This window comes from Lepidochelys kempii, chromosome 14 (assembly GCF_965140285.1).
Source record: "Lepidochelys kempii isolate rLepKem1 chromosome 14, rLepKem1.hap1, whole genome shotgun sequence".
NCBI lineage: Eukaryota > Metazoa > Chordata > Testudines > Cheloniidae > Lepidochelys > Lepidochelys kempii.
This window is the reverse complement of record NC_136393.1, coordinates 1,152,656-1,171,953: the sequence shown is the minus strand read 5'-3', so window position 1 is coordinate 1,171,953 and position 19,298 is coordinate 1,152,656. Positions and strand designations below refer to the sequence as shown.

Sequence of the window (19,298 nt, the reverse complement as noted above, 5' to 3'; positions counted from 1 at the left end):
CCAAACATTTTAAGCTACATTGTGGAAAATTCCACTCAGACACTGATGTGACTTCTGACAGACAGCCTGCCTGCGGCACGGATGGTCAGCAGGAAAATAAAGAGATGCAGCACAGTATGTACTAGTAGAATAAAGCCCATACAGACGATAGCATCCTCACATTGGTCATGTCAGTTGCCTTAAAAGCTAATGGAAATCTGCTTCCAGGGAGGCAAAACACACTACCCAGCTGAAGGTTGCTAGGGTTTCTTTCATTCCTTTGTTGAATGGAGTTTCCCCTGCAAATACACACACTTAATGGCATTTCTTCTGGATGCTGTGGAGACTTTCTGGAGTTTGGGTTTTTTGGGAGGGTGTTGTGGTTTTTCTGTGGGTTTTTTTTTTAATTTAAAACCATTTTATTTCACCCAAATGCAATGTAAGGCTTTGCTCACTGTTTGCCAGGATCATTATGACTGGGGCTTGAGAGCTATTAAGTCTGTGCTGGTGGTAGCAGGCTCCTTGAAGAGAGGCGACCCTGGCCGTGCGGAGGATCAAGTCCTAATGAGAGCTTTACGAGACTTCAACATCCCCAAGATTGTGACGGATGACTTGCCGGTGTTCATGGGACTAATTGGAGACCTTTTCCCAGCACTGGATGTACCGAGAAAACGGGATCTGAACTTTGAAAAGGTGATTGCGCAGACACGGGCCTTGCTGACCTTGGCCATTAAGATTATTGGTGGGAGGCGGCTCTTGGGTCTCCTATTTTTTCCTGTCATAGGGCAACAGCCGCCTGGCATGCCCCCCTGCAGCAGGTTGAAGAACAACAAACCTGTCTGCCTCAGTTTCCCCTTCAGAGTCCCCAAAAATAGCCCTTAAAGACTTTCCAATTATATATAGTCCTTACAGGGTTAATTTATTATACATGTCCCATGTACATAAATCATAACAAAAGTCCCACACCCATAATCCAGAATTCCCCAGCACAGTCCAAACAGTATATGTAACCCACCACGTCCCGCGGTGTCTCCCCATGCCTCACTCCCAGCCTTCTGCCCTCTCTGGGCCTCCAGCTTCAGCTCTCGAGCCATCTCCCTCTGCTGCTCTCAGCCTTCGGCCCTCTCCAGTCCTCTCTGGCTCACTAAGGCCAGCGGGCTAGCCCTTCCACTGGCTTCCTAGCCCTCTGCCATTTTCAGCCTTATGGCACTTGCTCTCTAGAACAGGATAGTGAGCAAACTTGCCCCTGTGCTGGCCTCCTAGACAGCTCCTCCATCTTCCCAGGGAGGGCCTTCAGTCTCTCTCTCTCCTAGGCAGCTGTCACCGGCCCCTTTCCGCACTGACTCTCCCCTCCTGTGCCCAGGCTGTCCCCCATTTATATGGCTCAGGTACCTTCTTTTAAACCCAGCTGCAGTGAGCTGGTGAGTCACAGGCCTTGCTCTCTCTCAAAGGGCCAATGTCACTCTGTGATATCCCCCCTTTAACTTGCACCTCACCACCCTCAAAGGCTTTGTGTCATGGAGACCCTGGCCAAGAAGAGCTTGAAGTGACTCTTTCAAGTTCTTTACTGAGGGCCAGAAAGAAGGGATAATCTCTGAACGATGTGTGGCGTGTCTGACTCCCGCACAGAGTATGCTGCTTGTGCGGTGCTCCCTCAGCCCACCGTTCTGGAGAGCAGGGACCGTCTCAAAACCGGAACGGAGACCCCTTGTGCAGTACAGATCCCTGGCTGGCCTTAGCGGAGTAGTGGGTAGTGCCTAAGAGCCAACCAAGAGTGGGGCCTCTTGTATTCATTTAGATGGAATCAGTGGGCCCAAATAGTCAAAAGTGTTCACCTGACCCTATCGCTGTCCAGCATTACAGAGGGTTTGGTACGCAGACCACAGCCAGCTCAGCACCATGGTAAACAGGCCACTGAACGTTCGTAGCCTTTTATTTTAGATACAGAAAAGAAGGGGGCGGGGGAAGGCTAAAGCATTTGAAATGTCAAGGATTAACTAAGGCTTTCATTTTAACAACACCCCTTTTTCCCTCTCCCTCTAGCTACAGAGAGTCTTTAGAAAGAACCCTCTCCCCTTGTTTGACAGCAATAACCGTCCTTTTTTGGGAAGAGGGGAAGAGTTAGCTGAGATGGGCTGGAGCTGCTGTTCTTGCTGAAGTCTGACCCCATTTCCTAGAAGACAAACACACACAAGATGGGGAAGTAATGAACAGCAAGGGAGAAAATGCAGCATCTGTCTCTGTTGTTGATTCCCACTTGCAGCCTCACTGCTGGAAAAACACATGGATGGCACATGCTCTTATCAGCCACTCTGACACACTGAGTGAACTTGAACGAACATTGGGCTAGTTAGGGCACTGCCTTTAGCTGCCTCTTTCTGGTCACAGGCTGACAAAAGTGTTGCAAAATATAGTCTTGGCCAGCTAAGCAGAAGGCAAAAGGAGAGGGATAGAGAAGGGAAGAAATAACTTGGGGAAGGGAAAAGTCACATGGGGAGTGGGGAGCAGTGGCTGGGGTGGGGGCAGGACAAAGTCTCATATCCCAGGTGGTGGTTGTGATTCAGCCAGAGCCGGGGGAGGAGGGGCGTATCTGGGTCCCTCTCTTGGCCCAGGCTAGTCAGGACATCTCTCAGAATTAGGACGATAGACAAAATGGTGTCCTGCTGGATCCCAGAAGATGGTGGGGCTGGCAGCCATGGTGGGGAAGGTCATTCCTTTCCTTCTTTCAGCCAACATTGTGGTGGCCAGCTTGTCCCCCAAAGACTCCCCCAAAAGGGAGCAATGAGTGGAATAGCCTGTCCTTCCATTGTTGACCATCAATTAGGCCCAATCTCTGACACACCAATTTTGGTTCACTGATTTCCAGTCACACCCTTCTCTTGTTCACCAGGCATGCTCTTAACACAATCCTCGAATAATAGTAGGAGGCCTTTTGGTTTGGATTAGTTCAGTCTGTCTGTCTGTCTCCCTTTTCCCAACAGTGTGTGTTGTCAGTTACTGTGGCACGGTTTGAACGGTCACTCATATTTTCCACAGCTGAGCTCACAAGTAGCAAAGTGGGAGAATTGAAGCACACTGCCAATCAGCAAAGGGCAGAGCAAGCCCTGTCGAAAGTTCTCTGGGTGTCCAATGGTCCCTGCTTTGGCTGCTTCTGCACCTGCTCCAACCAGCTGGAGTCTCTTGCTGGTTCTTCTCAAGGACATGGTAGCTGCAGCCTGTGTAGTGACTCTGTGTTCTGTGCAGTGGCTCCGGACAAGCTCTCACATCTCTTCTGAACTTCACAGATTATTAAGCAGTCCATCCTCGAGCTCAAGCTGCAGGCAGAAGAGAGCTTTGTGCTGAAGGTGGTGCAGCTGGAGGAGCTGCTCCAAGTGAGACACTCGGTGTTTGTCATTGGCAATGCAGGCAGTGGCAAGTCCCAGGTACGGGGCGGTGGGGGGGGCAGACTAAATGGACAGAGATTTCTTGCAGCAGCATTTTCCAAACTCTTGGAGCTAGTGAGCCCTTCTCCAATTAAAATACATTCCCTAGTTTCCACACTCCTCCCCCCTCAGATGTCTAATGCTGACCATGAGCAGGCAAAGCCTTGGAACTACGAGCAAGCCTAATTATGACATTTCAAAAAGCAAAGTGTAATGGTGAAGGAAGTGCCACTTCGACACAGCCTCCTCCTTCTCTGTGGGCGCCAGGTCTGTGCTGCTGGTAGAAGTAGTGGGAGCCATGGTCACAACCACATGGCCAGTGCATTACACCTGGGCAGGAAATTCATGTTCCTCCCGTGACACCTGGGGATCCAAACGAACTACGTCAATCGAAGTCTTTCCACTGATTTCACTGGGTTTGGAATGAGGCCTTTAAAGAGGAAAGTACGTGCCCGGCCTGTTAGCAGGGGAGGCTAAAAGTGAAGGGGTGTCGGCAAGGGGAGATTGCTGATCATTCAGGAAACTGCATTTCAGTTCTTCATTAAAAGAGTGGAGCTGGCATTTTCACTTCTGAGAGCCAGTTCGTTCCAGAGTGAAGAGAGTGCAATGTGCTCTAGGGTGGGAGATTGCTTGCTCTGAAGGAAACATCGATGATCTTGTTCAGCAGTAGGTCCAGCTGCTGCTGTTCACTGGCTTTCAGCCATTTGGAGGGGCATGAAGTGATTCCAGTGTCGTGGCTCAGACATCTTTAGTGTTTTCAGGGCCTCCATTTATGACATAGGGCCAAAGGCTAAAAGATAAGGGGAAAGACTACCACTCTCTTCTGCGGCTTTCATTGCTTCGTCCCGAAAGACCATGTCAGAGAATGTAGATGCCTTCTTTTGAGAACCTCCATCCTGTATGAGCACATCCATCTTACCCTGCAGGTACTGAAATCCCTGAATAAGACTTACCAAACCATGAAAAAAAGGCCTGTTGCTGTGGACCTTGACCCTAAAGCTGTAACCTGTGATGAGCTATTTGGAGTTATTCATCCAGCTACTAGAGAATGGAAAGATGGTAAGAAACCAACCGTCTTCCAATCAATGAGCCCTAATAGTGTGTAAGTAGCTGCATTTACTGTAAATTATACTGAATGAAAATGGTGGCATTTAAAAAACCTCAGCAAGCAGTTCATTCATAACAATACATAAACCTTCTGTTAAAAATGACTGTAGAAATGGGCAGATCTTTTCTTTGGCTTCTCCACAGAATTAGAGGGGAAATTTTTTAGCAAGGCTGGCAGGTTTATTGAGGAAATATTGTGGCTGCTTCTTGACCACCTCCTTCTGAGCAATTTAGTTTAAATGAAGAAACCAAGTACTAGAAAGAAAACCAAGCAAAGACACTGTTTGTGTTGGGCAGGTCTGTTTTCTACAACGATGCGAGACCTGGCTAATATCACTCACCTTGGTCCCAAATGGATCATTCTCGATGGAGATATAGATCCCATGTGGATTGAATCTCTGAATACTGTCATGGATGATAATAAGGTCAGTACTGAGATGCTGTTGGAATTAAAAATCAGAGAACTTCACTTGAGGGTTAATTTAAATTAACCAGCTCATGTGTATTTCTGCTCCTGCGGAACGAAGTGTTTTTTTCTGTCTGGTTGCCTTCCTCTTAGGTGCTCACCTTAGCGAGCAATGAGCGAATCCCACTAAATCCCACCATGAGACTCCTCTTTGAGATCAGTCACCTGAGGACAGCAACGCCAGCAACAGTATCCAGGGCTGGAATTCTCTATATCAACCCTGCAGATCTGGGCTGGAACCCGTGAGTTTTGTTTCACATTCCCCTCTTTGAAGTGTGAATGCCATGCATTTCAAAGTGTCGTACGTTTTTCCATAGCACAGCAGGAAAAGGCTTATTACTGTTATATTTACTTATTGCCATATGTTGAAATGTGAAATATGTCCATTATTTTGTAGTGTGGTAAGCAGCTGGATTGAGAAGCGAAATGTACAGTCTGAAAAAGCCAACTTAATGATTCTGTTTGATAAATACCTGCCTACATGTCTAGATAAACTGAGGTTTGGGTTCAAGAAGATTACCCCAGTCCCTGAAATTACTATCATACAAACCATACTGTATCTACTAGAATGTCTCCTGACTCCAACTAACACGCCTCCAGACTCCTCAAAAGAGCTATATGAACTGTACTTTGTCTTTGCGTGTTTCTGGGCATTTGGAGGAGCAATGTTTCAAGACCAGGTTAGTAACAGCTTGTAATATAAGGCCAGTTCAACTTGAATGGTAACAAAATTCTCTTTTTAGATCTCTTTGATTGAACAGGCTGAAGTGTTGACCCCAGAGTTAATGCCACTCAATCTCCTGTTTTATTTTTTCATTTTATTTGGTTCTGAAATATCTCATGCTTAGTCTAAGCCTAATGTACAATTTGTCTGGAAAATGTTGAGGAAATGAAATGAGATTTCTGGGGTTTGTGACTGGGGGGGAAAAAAGCAGTTTGTATTTTTAAATGATTTTTGATTTCTGAGTCACAGAAAATAAAAAGAACAAAGGGAAATTAGTTCATAGTTACAATGAAATGGGGGTTCTTTCACCTTCTGCTGAAGCATCTGGTTCTAGCCACTATTAAAGACTGAGAGGACACTGACCTAGATGGACCGTGGCTCTGATCCAGTTTGGCAGTTCCTATGTTCTGAACACAAGAGCAGCGTTGGTTGCCATAGTGTTTATGGGGAATCCATTCCGAGATCTGTGCCAGTCTTTTACAGCAGCTAGGTCACATGAGTCCATTCCAAGCTTTGGTTCTGACTAGCGGGAGTTCCCTTAGCTACAAAGAGTCGGGTGTGTTTGCGGCAGGATGGACCCAGTAGCCTGGGGACTCTCTCACTTTAAACGGTGTCTGAGATTTACCTGTATTCAGTTTCTTAATGTATTAGGCTTAGACTTGCGTGTTTTGTTTTATTTTGCTTGGTAACTTACTTTGTTCTGTCTGTTATTACTTGGAAATACTTAAATCCTACTTTTTATACTTAATAAAATCACTTTTGTTTATTAATTAACCCAGAGTAAGTGATTAATACCTGGGGGAGCAAACAGCTGTGCATATCTCTCTATCAGTGTTACAGAGGGTGGACAATCTATGAGTTTACTCTGTATAAGCTTTATACAAAGTAAAACGGATTTATTTGGGGTTTGGATCCCATTCGGAGCTGGGTGTCTGGGTGCTGGAGACAGAAATACCTGCTGAGCTGTTTTCAGTTAAGTCTGCAGCTTTGGGTTCATGGACCAGACCTGGGTCTGTGTTGCAGCAGGGTGGCGTGTCTGGCTCAACAAGGCAGGGTTCTGGAGTCCCAAGCTGGCAGGGAAAATGGGCTCAGAGATAATTCCAGTACATCAGGTGACAGTCCTAAGGGGGTCTCTGTGACTGAACCCATCACATGCACAAACTTAATTTTAAGCCCATGCATGTTCTCGCTGAAGTCAGTAGTTAAAGCTAAGCACATGTCTATGTGTTTGTGGGTTCAGGGCCACAGATGCTTAAAAGGGTAACACAGCCAGTGGCTTAGCTGCTGCTAGATCAGAATCACAAACTTTATAGCAAGAGCCCAAGTAGCAACATTTTTGGTGTTTTCCCCTTGGTGTTTCACTGCTTTGTTAATGCAAACATTGAGAATTTGATCAGAAAACAATGTAATAGAAAGTGCTTAGGTCTCTCCTGGAAAGGATACTTCCTGGGAATTCCCTAGGGAGGGAGATCCTTTGAGCACACAGCTCACATTTGCTCTCTCAGGCTTCCCGTGTAACCATCTTCATCCAAAGACTGCATAGAGACTGCTGTGTGTAGCAGGGGTGGCAGCTTGAGCTGAAAGGGGCCGGAGGACCCCTCCATGCAACAGAAACACTAGTACCAGGCCGGCTCCGGGCCGGAGGGCTGAGCACAGAGCTGGGTGTCCGAAGACATGGATTCTGTCCCAGAATCTGCCCTTTGTTTGCTCCATGACCTTGGGCAAGTAACAATCGATGCCTATGCTTGATGACCCTGTGAATGCAATGGGGATAATCGTATTTACACTGGTCTGTAAAGCACTTTGAGATCTAGAGGTGAACATAGTAAGTGTCAGTAAATCTACATGTGCATGTTTCAATGTCTAAGCCCAAATCCAAGGGAGTCTTTGGGAACTGTGACAGGCTCTTTGGCAAATACACAAGGGGAACGATAGAAATGTCCAGCTGGAAGGGACCTCAGGAGGTCATCTAGTCCAGCCTCAAACCAAGTCAACCTAGACATCCCTGAGAGCACAGGCGCCAGCTTTCCTTGGAGCCGGTGAGTGCTCGTGCCCCCCAACTCCACCCCCTCCCCACCCCTATTGGACCCCTCCCCAAATCCCCCCCGGCCCCGCCTCTTCCCCGAGCGCGCTGCGTTCCTCCTCCTCCACCCCTCCCTCCCAGCGCTTGCCGCACGAAACAGGAGTTTCGCGGCGCGGGGAGGGAGGGGGGAGAAGCAGGATGCGGCAGCGCGATCAGGGGAGAAGGCAGAGCAGAGGCGGAGGTGCGCTGGGGTGGGGAGGCAGATCAGGGAGCTGCCGGTGGGTGCAGAGCACCCATCAATTTTTCCCCATGCGTGCTCCAGCCTCAGAGCACCCACAGAGTCGGCGCCTCTGCCTAACGGGTTTGTCCAACATGTTCTTAAAAACCTCCAGTGAGGGACATTCCACAGCCTCCCTTGGGAGCCTGTTCCAGACCTTAACTACCCTGAGAGTTAGAAAGTGTTTCCTGATAGCTAACCTGAATGGCCCTTGCTGCAACTATGTTGAGTCCTTGTTCTATTCTGGGTGGACATGGCAAACAGTTGATCCCAGTCCTCTGTATAACAATCTTTTAATGAACTTGTTCTGTACAGTATATAGTGCATGATCCTGTTATGAAAGGCCCCAAGATGCTATACTGCAGGAGGGGGAGAAGTTAAGTGTGGTCATACTCTGAAAATGAATCTTGTAAACCAGTTGCCTGGCCTGAGAGCAAGAATTGGCAGGGGAGCAGGATTCAGTCAGCTGGGGAGAATTATTTAATTCCCTTGACTCACTATGCAGCACGAGGACACACTCTGGAGAGCAGGGGGCTGAGGCAGGATCTTGAAGGCCAGGGCTGGAGCTGAGAGGGAGACAGTGTTTTTCATCTTCCCCTTTGGAATTGGCTGAGGGGAGATTACTTTACCCTGGGCTTTGGCTGAGTAAAGATGTTTGTGTCTGGCTCCTGCAGGGGCAGGCATGCTAGACTTTTGTGCTTTACTCTAAAGCACTCCACAAAGCTGTTTCAAAGCCAGCCACCGAAGCATGCAGAATCCGTCTCCGCTCCAAATAGCCTGTGTTGCAAAGCTGCGGGCCAGAGTGACTAACTGAACATGTCCCACAAAGGCATTAGAAACTGTATAATGAGTTTGTTTTTCTCCTCCTCAGCTTATGGACTATCGTGTAGAGTTCAGTAAATGGTGGGTGAATGAATTTAAAACCATCAAGTTTCCATCTCAAGGGACTATTTTTGACTATTACATAGATCCAGAAAGTAAGAAATTCATGCTTTGGAATGATAAAGTGCCAACATTTGAGCTGGACCCAGACGTTCCTTTACAGGTAATTCCCAAAAATGATCCTTGATTCTTTCTTGTTACTTTAGTTACTAATTTATTGCCCCCTTCCATGCTGGAGTAAAGGACGTCTTGCCAAATTATGCAAGATCTTGCATACAATATTGCAATAAGGTACAAGAACAGCATGGCATACAAATGGGTTATTTTATTTCCATTACTAAACCTCTGTGGCTATGCAAGTTAAGCCAGGGATGTAGGTAGTTCAGTCTGATATTTAGGATGCAAGATGATGATGTACAGTGCCTGGAAAACGTTGTTTCCCTACGGATAGTGTTGGCTAGGTGCATTGTGGGCGCGGACTGGTTTCCTTAAAGTATCTGGTCTAGTCCACTGCCACAGAAAGGCAGGCTGCTGATCTAAACAGGCCCATACTCTGACTAGACCAGGCAAGTCCTATGGCTATTGTTTATTTCATACACCTCTGAGGTGTCCCTCACTGTGGTGTGTTTTGTGCTCTCAATCCTGTCTTTAAACACCTGTTTCCAGACATGGGGCAGAAAAGCTGGTAGGGAACATATGGGAATTATGAATGCCCAAACAGGAGGGAGCCTTGAGCATCTCCCGCGTGCATATTGGCTCCAGGCTATTAACCCTCAGGAAATGAAAAAAAGTCAGATGGCAGTTAGGGGCAAGGCATGCTGCACTTGGCGCACAGAAAGGGTTAATTAACTAATTGAAATAGCGGGAGTGGAGCGTCCCGATTCTGACCCTAGGCACCAGGTAAGTACCTGACCCTGTACACACAAACCAGCCTTTGCTATGTCTGAGTCGCACGCTGCAGCTTACAGTTAAGTCAGTGAGAAGTCTACGGAGCACAGCCCAAATAGATCACAAGCACAGCAACCCTGCCCATGGTTCTGTGAGCACTGGGACAAGAAGCTGAGCATAATGCATGTCCAGCTGGCATGCTGTGGGAGCATAGCGAGATCCAAAAGACTACACATTTTAACAGGCATACTGAGAAGGAAAAACAGCAGCGCCCCGGCTGTATTTGGCCTGGTTAAGACAGTCACTGGCACAAGCATTGCAACTGTTACGTGCTGACTTCTGGGTTTCCTGGAGAGTCAGTATTTATGGGTAAGGTGATGTTCTAGGAGCATGTGTTGCACGTATTCACGGTGCCTGCTGTTAGCAGTCTTGCCTTGGAAATCTGCTCCTTCTGCGGAGGAAGCAGCTCCTCTGCACTGGTTTGCTTTGAGGCTGGAGCAAAAATGGCCATTAACGTCCTATTTCTGGGAGCATTTGCTGCTTGTCCTGGGTTTACCTCGGCCTCAGAAATCTAGGGCCTGATCTGACAGCCCACACTCGTGTGAGCTGCTCTACTGATGTCCCCTGGGCTGCTTCCTGCAAGGTGAAGCCTTAAGTGCTCCAATGCCAATGGCTGTCTTAGATTCTGAGGAAAGAGTTGTTGTAATTGTTTATCGCCTGGATGCAATGTGCAGTGTTAGAAGATGCTCCTGGTTCTTTTGTACGTTTTCACAAACTGTACTCTGGCTTTGTACATGTTGAAAAACCCAAATAAAGGGAGAGAGCCTGTCAGTGCATTCACTGACTGCAGAGCTGTGAGACAAGGGTTGGGTTTTTAGGAAAACTTATTTGAAGCCTGTCCAATTCTGTAACCACAAGCCCCAATTGTAACTGTAGAACCTTTAGAATAATCCAGCTCCTGAGATGTTCACGCTCAAGGATTTCAACATCTCACTTTAAGACAGAATCTATCAGCAAACCCAGTTTGGCTAAACTTGATTAAAATAGTTTATTTCATTGATGACTTTTCAACAGGCTTCTGTGGTCCATACGACAGAAACCATCCGAATTCGCTATTTTATGGATTTGCTAGTGGCAAAGAAATGGCCTGTGATGTTAGTGGGGAATGCAGGTACAGGGAAGTCGGTCATGATGGTGGACAAACTGCAGTCTCTGAACACTGATGACTACTTGTTGCAGGCTGTCCCCTTTAACTTCTACACGACCTCGGCCATGCTGCAGGGTAAGGTGCTTAGCCAGAAACAGCCTGAAAACAGGCTTGTCTTACTGGGAAGTGATGACTGCACAAGTCATTGGATTGGTGTTGCTGTCATCCTGCAGCTATTCTTGAGAAGCCCTTGGAGAAGAAATCCGGGAGAAACTTTGGTCCTCCAGGCACAAAGAAGCTTATTTACTTCATAGATGATATGAATATGCCTGAAGTGGACAAATATGGCACAGTAGCTCCTCATACACTGATCAGGCAGCATATGGACCATGGGCACTGGTAATTGTATAGCTAAACTCTTCAGTTGTTTCATCCATGTGTTGAATTACTCTTGCTCAGATTATGCTGCTGTGGTGATGGGGTCTGTGTGTCTGTCTAAGGAGTGTATCTGGCCCCATCATCAGAGTATCTGAATGCCTGATCATGTTTGGCGTAGTTATCCTCACAAGGTGTGGCAGGGCAGTGCTATTATCCCCATTGTACAGATGGGAATGGAGGCACACAGGGACTGAGGGAGTTGGCCAAGATCACACAGGCAGTCTGTGGCAGAGCATTATAAATACACAAAGAGAATGACCCATAACATAGCAGTTCTGGATCATGAGATCTCTGGAGACCAGGACAGTCCAGAATTGCCAATAGCAAGCCTAGTGTGAGACCTGCTGCTAGAAATGCTGCCCAGTGGCATTGGAGCAGTGGGTCCATCTCACTGGCCTTTCCTGCTTTTATTCTTAGGCCAGGTCTATGCTATAAACTGATATCGGTACAACCACATTGCTCAGGGATGTGAAAAATCCAACCCCGAGTGATGCAGTTATAACGACCTAACCCCTGGTGTAGACAATACTACGTTGACGGGAGAGCTTCTCCCATTGACATCGCTTCCACCTCTCACAGAGGTGGATTAACTATGCTGACGGAAGAAGCTCTCCCACTGGCCTATAGTGTCTTCACTGAAGTGCTGCAGCAGTGTTTTAAGCGTAGACCTGCCCTGAGTTGTAACTATTTTCTGGACAGCAAAAAATGTCTTTTCCTATGCAATAGATGTTATGCTCTGCCAAGAGAGGACACTGTGGGCAGATGATCATCTCCCCTGGATCTTCTCTGTAAAGGCGTCTGGGAGAGATCAGTGTGTGTGAAAGTTGTTTGGAGCAAGGTTCATACTACGGGAGGGACAGCTCCTTTTGTCTTCACAGAATAAAGGCACGTACACGTCCTTCTCTTTCCCCTGTTGTTTAGGTATGACAGAAACAAGCTGACATTAAAGGACGTTCACAACTGTCAGTATGTAGCCTGCATGAATCCAACATCTGGATCCTTTACGATTGACTCCAGACTTCAGGTATGCAATGGAGAAACAATTGGGTTGGGCTTTTGTTAGCTTCGGTCTCAGTGGTAGCCATCCACTTCGCCAGCAGTTTGGCTCTCTTTAGATTTTACCTCCTCTCCCCTTTTATGGGTCCTTTGACACTAATGGAAGTGTCTAGTTTGTGGTGTCTGTGTCTGACATCCACCATCTCACTTGCTGTGGTGGATTCGTTTCCAGGCAATGTGTGGCCTGGCAGGTGGAAACATGGGGGTTCTGACGGAAGTCACACCCTCTCCTGACACGTTTGCTTTTAAATTGCTTTGTTTTAGCGACACTTTTGTGTGTTTGCTGTGAGTTTTCCTGGCCAAGAAGCACTTGTGACCATTTACAGCACCATCCTTGCACAGCACTTAACGATCCATAACATTCCGGTTACCATTCAGAAAATCCTGTCACCACTCATCGCGGGAGTGCTGGGTAAGCAGCAAGGACACGTTAATGTTTAGAAAGGCAGCATTATATAGGGCAGATATTTTTTTCACCAATATCTATTGTACCTGTTGTACCAGTGTTTGTAAAGTGCACACTGTGTCGGAAAGAGATGTCAAATAGCCACCCCGTGCAGCTCCTTGAAACTGTACAGGACATTGACTATGCCTCTGCACAGGTGGAAGGGTGAGAATTTCAAAGCACGAGGCATCGCTCCATCTCTGTTCCCACGAAAGCCAATGGAAGTTTTACCATTGACTTAAAGGAAGCAGAGTTGGACCAATGCTGAGCACTTTTGAAAATCCCACACTGAAATGTTTAGAGCGAGAACGCATGTTCGGCCCGCAGCAAGATTTTTCCACCCACCTGTACTGCAGCTCTCTTCTGCATGTGCTCATTGACACCAGTGCCTTGGGAGTGGGCAGCAGAGAGCTGCACTGTGGATTGGAGAGGGGACTTTGGCCCTGCTTCCTCAGAGTCAGACAGCTTGGGATGTAGCTGAGCCACTGGGCTTGCACCATGCTCGTGGGAGGCAGGTTATGGGGAGGTGTGCAGTGCTGAGCACTGCAGCGCCCTGTGCAGTGGGGAGTGCTGCTCTGTCCCATGGATGGGGTTTGCAGGAGGCAGTGTGGAGGTGGACTAGGAATCGACAACTCCATGTATCCCATGACCACTGATTGCACATGACAAGTGTCAGTCTCGTTGCTTAACGTGCCTCTAGGAAGAGCTCAGATGCTATGGCGAGGAGGACGGGATAAGAACCTGGATAGACCAGAATGGACCAGGATTCCTCTCTGTGCACCGTACTTATGGGACAACCGCAGGCTGCTGCTTCATGGTCTGGGGAGCAGAAACCCAGCCCCAGCTCATTACAGCATCCAGGTTTTAACCTGGGGCTCTATTGCCCTGTTTCTCTTCCTGTGTGCATATATTTTTAACACTGGGTGTCTAATGTTGCACACACAGATCCCTGTCTATGCCACTGGCAGCACCTGCAGCTTCATGGGCGTCAGTAGGATCTTCGGTTGCTCAGCACCTTGGAAATGCGGCCTCTTATTAGGTGCTTAAATATGTGGATTTAGTGCTTATCTGTAGAGAACCAAATTTGGGAAAATCTTGTTCATGCTGCTGCTGTATACAATACACTATTTTTACTGGCATCAGAATGAGTAGCTGTAAAACAAAGTTTGTAAAGTAAATGGTCTGTGAAACTATAGACCCCACTCCCATTTTAAATAAACTTACTATACACTGCATGAAACCTGTGAGTGAATCACTAGTATTTCTTTGTATTACACACATTTTTAAAGCTCCCCTGACAGTACCGTGAATGATACAATACTCTTATGAAAATGATCTGGTTTAATTATAATTCTGTCTAGGTTCTTTAGCACATATACTGGTTTCAAGAAACCTCTTATTGCATTGTTGTTCCATGTTTGTGATGGTTAGGTTCTGTGTGTTTTTGCAGTGGCTTTAATTCAGGTCAAGTTTCAGCTTCCTCTCCACCTTCCTATTTTGTGTCTCACAACCTGAAGAATAAATTCTTTTTGGGGTGAAATGGTCCAAGCGTGGTCTCAATGAAAAGATGATTCTGTTTTAAAGTTTCAGCAGAATTGATTCTGTTGTTAAGGGTTTTGAGTGAGTGTGGAAAAAAATCCAGTTCTCTCATCTTTGCATTGAAATTGCACAGTAAATTTACTGAAAAATAATGAAGCTAAAATTTCAATTTTGGTTTATTTGATAAACTTGAGCCATGTTTGAAGAAAAATAATTCCATACTTTAAAATTTGTACTCTTTTGGTATCCGGCTGCTCTCAGATAGTGTGTTTTCCCATAAACAGCCTTACATCAGAAAATTACATCATCGTTTCTGCCTACGGCCATCAAATTTCACTACCTCTTCAACCTCCGGGATCTCTCTAACATATTTCAGGTAGAGTGTATTTTATATTTCAGTTATTTCATTTTAATTTATGTCTGTTTTATCTCTCTCTACCACTTTCACATGTATCATGCCCCTGCTGTCTTTTGCTGTTAGCTGTCTCCAGAGCTGGCTCTTCCATTTTGGGCAGCAATCAAGAAACTAAGACTGACAGATTTGTATGTTTGGCAGGGACTGTTGTTCTCCACTGCTGAATGCCTTAAAACTCCTATTGACCTAGTCCGACTCTGGCTACACGAAGCCGAGAGAGTGTATGGAGATAAACTCGTTGACGAGAAAGATAAAGAAAGCTTTGGAAGAGTTCTAGCAGCCACCTGTAAAAAATACTTTGACGTAAGCCATGTTTTGAAACACTAACAGCTTTTATATTTAAGGGGTGCTGAATCTGTGATGGTGACAGAGCTGGGTTCAGCGATGATGTTTAAATCATTTAACTTTTACCTTTAAGCTGCTTGGAGTGTAAATTAGTAGCAGTTTAGACCCACGAACCGATATATAATTTATGCCTCATACATATTGCCTTTGGAGGTGACCCATAATCTGATCTTCAGGATGGGAATTAGAGTGCATCTCAAACATTTCATAAGGTGCAAGCTGTACAGTTCACGGTAAGCATAGCTACCAGTTAGTAACCGCTCTCTGTGGGTGGCTTCTCATGATAGTTAAAGCCGTACTCTTCCAGAGATTATTTCAATGTGTTTATTCCAAACCTATCTCTTGTCACATGAATTATGAAAATCGACCTTTGCAAATGGGCTTTCAGCACTTGCTGGCCTGTGCATGGATTGTATGTCATTTTCATTTCCAGAACGGCAGGTTTGGGAGGTGCTGCTTAAGACTACCTGGCTGTTGTTTTTCTTGACCACAGTTTATGTCCAGTTCAGGGCTGGAGGGCATGGGAGACAAAGATGAGATGATAGGACATAGCCTCAGGCAGATGGCGGGTTGTGGCCCGGCAAGGAGCTGAAGGTGACAGCCTGGATAGTGATCAAGATGGAGGAATCCTCAGCAGTGCTGGAGAAGAGAGGGAGGGAAGCACTTGGGGTCTCACCATATTCCTGTTGAAACTTGTGGCTGGTTATCCAGGACGATAAGTGGGACTGAGGGGCCAGGAGGAGAGGGAGAGTTGAGAGTTAGTGGCAGAAGTAATGATGGGCTGTGAGAACATATGTGGTCATTCAGCATTGGGGTGAAGGGCCTGATCCTGCAATTGAGTGTGTGCAAGGACACCCCTATGCTCACATAAGAGCCTCATTGACTTCAGTGGGGCTCTGTGCATAGGTGCACCCCAGTGCCTGTGTAGTCTGCTGCAAGATTGAGTCCCTACCCTAGAAACAGGGTATTTCTTAGATGTATATAAACATTATGCTGTGGAGTAAAACTATCCTCTGGCTGGGGGCTCAGGTCTTACATTTTCCCACACCCAGCCCTTGTGCTTGTGAAAGGACTGCAGAGTTTGGGTAGGAAATACAGTCAGTCTGGGGGCACACTAGTGGAAAGTGAGGGCGGCCAGTCCCTGTGGAATACCTTTGTCATCTGTGTTTCTCTCTAGGAACTTGGTGAGAATCTGCTATTTGCGAAGCCCAACATTTACTGTCACTTTGCCCAGGGAATTGGAGAGCCCAAGTACCTCCCTGTGTCAGACTCCAGGTATCTGAACAAGCTGCTGGTGGAAGCCCTGGAGACGTACAATGAGGTCAATGCCGTGATGAATTTGGTGAGAATCAGTGTGAACTGGCAGTAAGAGTGAAATGCTAGGGCAAGAGATTTCTCCTAGCATTTTGGGGTGAAATCTGACTTTTTTACACCTGTGCGCTCTGTTTCATATGCTTTTCATTTGGAAATAGTGGAGTTCACTGCAAGCTCTTATTGTGTTCAGACTAGCAAAAGCCTCTCCTGTCTGCTCTGCTCAGGTGCTGTTTGAAGATGCTGTGTCCCACATTTGCAGAATTAGCCGGATATTAGAGTCTCCCCGAGGGAATGCCTTGTTGGTGGGAGTAGGAGGGAGCGGAAAGCAAAGTCTTTCCCGACTAGCAGCCTATATTAGTGCTCTGGATGTATTTCAGATTACACTGAAGAAAGGATATGGAATTCCTGACCTCAAGGTTAGCACTGGCTTTTCTTCACCCTTTGCTAGGGAAATCCAATCTGCTCACGAAAAGAAGACATGATAAATGGTGCTAAAAGCCTGCTAGGCAAGCACCTCACCTTGATCTGATGGTCAAAGACAGGCTTATAAAGGCTTCATGTTCTATTATCGGGTATTTAGGCTGGCATCCACTCTGGGCAAGGAACTCCCCAGAGCCTCTGGAAGGAATCCCTGCCCTGAGGTGTTTACGTTGGAGGAGACCCACAGACAGAGACTGGGGAAAGGGAACAGCAATTGGGAATTTCTGTACACGTCTGCTCAGGTCACTGTAAGCAGCACAGCAGAGGTGGCTCTTTAAGAGGGATTTAAACACAAACAGGGCAAGGGCCATGCAATGAGCTCACAGGGGCTGGACTGTGCACGGGGAGGGGGTCACATGGAAAAAGGGATGGCAGGGCTGCAGGAGAAGCTGATCACTGGGCAGATGAGACGAGGAATATTGTAGCATACTAGGGGCAAGAGGTGAGGTCACAATGCTGGTCTCATTCCACTCAGCTGATTTCTGGATTTCACTCAAAGATGCAGCAACATGTTTCAGATGAAAGGCTTGAACTGGTTGCTTTTGGTAGATGCCAGTTAACTAGAGGCATGTGCTGTAAGCTGGAGAACCAGAGAGCATCCATCTCAGTACAGCACAGTGGGGCTGCTCAGGTCTCGGCAGGCAGGCAGGCAGTATTCCTACTCTAGTGTCTGCAATAGCAGTTGCTAAGCTAGAGGCTTTGCTGGGAGGGCAAGTGGGCTTTCGGGGTCAGGAAAGGGAGAATTGGGCCCAAACAGAGTGTGGAGATTGTACCTTTACAGATAAAGGAAAGAACCAGGTAGAAAAAAAGATAAACAAGGAATGTGTTAGCAACCGTAGGGGAAATGTCACTGCACCCTTCTCCCGGCTGTTCTTGCTTCTCTGCCCACTGGATCTGCTTCTGCTAGTGTGTCATTGCTTTGACCTCCAGCACCAAACAAACAAGTGGCAATGTGGAAGAGCAGTGTTGCTGGAACAATGAGCCAGGCCAGCACTCCAGCTTGGGCTGCTCCAGCTTGCACTTGTCTGGGGACTGAAGGCACTTGGCTTGCAGCCTGTCTCACGCTGGGGCGTCCCACAGGTACATTATCTCCAACATACACCCTTTGGTGGCTCGTTCCTGTGTAGGCACACGCTGCAGTCTAGGGCCCCAGACCCTGTGCACGTGCACAGAGCACTTTGTAGGGCCAGACACATCTCACACTTCCAAGTTACTTTTGGCAATAGACGTACAAGAAACAGGAGTGTTTAACCCACATGCAACAGGGAGTTCTCTACTCTAAGAAGTTGTTTCAGATGTGTTTGTGCAGAGCAAGTATGGCATCTAGTGACCATGGGATTACTCGTGGCTCTGTGTTCTCTGTACACGTGTAACAGTGTAGGATATTAACATGCTTTACCGTGAGTTCTCAAAGCAGCTATGCAGAGGAGATGCTCATCCACCTTCCTCCTGTGTAAGAAAAGCCAGAATTACAGCCAAGTCAAGACTCTGCCTGCCCCCACACTGTCTTCGGACAGAGCAGTTCTGGACTTGTTGAGTTTGACTGTCCTGATCACAAGAAGAGTGTATGTGCCAGCTCTACGTTTGTAGCTGCTGAGTCTCACCATTGCCCCCAGCTGAAGCTGTGGCTTCTTAAGCGTGAGAATCTAGCTTTCCCCTGAACAAGAGACTCCTTATTCCCTCCTGGCTCAGTCAATCTTGTCATCTTCTTATGCTAGGAAGAGATGTTCCCACCCTATCCTAGACTAAGGTGCTTACTGTAGGACAACTAATCATTATAATGTGATTAATAAGACAAGTTTCTGGGTGACAGAGGCATAATGGTTTCTGTCTTTTGCACTAGCTGGATCTGGCCTCTCAGTATATCAAAGTGGCTGTGAAGAATACACCCACCGTATTCCTAATGACAGATTCACAGGTTGCTGAGGAGCAATTCCTGGTTTTGATCAATGATCTCTTAGCCTCTGGAGAGATCCCAGGACTTTTTCAGGATGATGAAGTGGAAAATATTATTGGTGCCATGAGGCCACAAGTGAAATCTCTTGGAATGCAAGATACATGGGAAAACTGCTGGAAATTCTTTATAGACAAAGTCAGACGGCAGTTAAAGGTAGGCGTCTGTCTGTTTAGCATGTACGTGGGCTCCCAGCATTTCTGACTTTGTCTTAACTGCAGATCTTTTTGGAACCAGTGCCCAGGCATTGCTATCTGCCTGTTTGGGTTATATTGTGATAACTCGTAGTGAAACCCATTTTCAAAGTAACCCCAGCCCAGCCTCGAAATGTATACTTCCAAGTTCGTGAGTGTGCAATTTTTGCCATCTAAATATTTACACATCTCAGAACTGTGTG

The 19,298-nt window shown here is 46.8% G+C and overlaps 2 protein-coding genes across 2 annotated transcripts in view; one reads left to right on the top strand and one right to left on the bottom strand.

The window, feature by feature from the left end:
• PGS1 (phosphatidylglycerophosphate synthase 1) overlaps positions 1 to 19,298 on the bottom strand; it is a 94,711-nt gene that overhangs the window by 16,133 nt on the left and 59,280 nt on the right. The window lies entirely within an intron of this gene.
• The window catches only part of DNAH17 (dynein axonemal heavy chain 17), a 103,649-nt gene that overhangs the window by 55,078 nt on the left and 29,273 nt on the right, over positions 1 to 19,298 (top strand). Inside the window, exons 40-55 of the mRNA XM_073310983.1 lie at positions 445 to 672; positions 3,264 to 3,401; positions 4,328 to 4,460; positions 4,806 to 4,933; positions 5,068 to 5,216; positions 5,372 to 5,654; positions 8,870 to 9,043; positions 10,843 to 11,050; positions 11,149 to 11,314; positions 12,275 to 12,377; positions 12,674 to 12,821; positions 14,678 to 14,769; positions 14,950 to 15,111; positions 16,331 to 16,495; positions 16,692 to 16,883; positions 18,791 to 19,057. Coding sequence (XP_073167084.1) covers positions 445 to 672; positions 3,264 to 3,401; positions 4,328 to 4,460; positions 4,806 to 4,933; positions 5,068 to 5,216; positions 5,372 to 5,654; positions 8,870 to 9,043; positions 10,843 to 11,050; positions 11,149 to 11,314; positions 12,275 to 12,377; positions 12,674 to 12,821; positions 14,678 to 14,769; positions 14,950 to 15,111; positions 16,331 to 16,495; positions 16,692 to 16,883; positions 18,791 to 19,057 — 2,736 coding nt within the window. The remainder of the gene's footprint in view (positions 1 to 444; positions 673 to 3,263; positions 3,402 to 4,327; positions 4,461 to 4,805; positions 4,934 to 5,067; positions 5,217 to 5,371; positions 5,655 to 8,869; positions 9,044 to 10,842; positions 11,051 to 11,148; positions 11,315 to 12,274; positions 12,378 to 12,673; positions 12,822 to 14,677; positions 14,770 to 14,949; positions 15,112 to 16,330; positions 16,496 to 16,691; positions 16,884 to 18,790; positions 19,058 to 19,298) is intronic.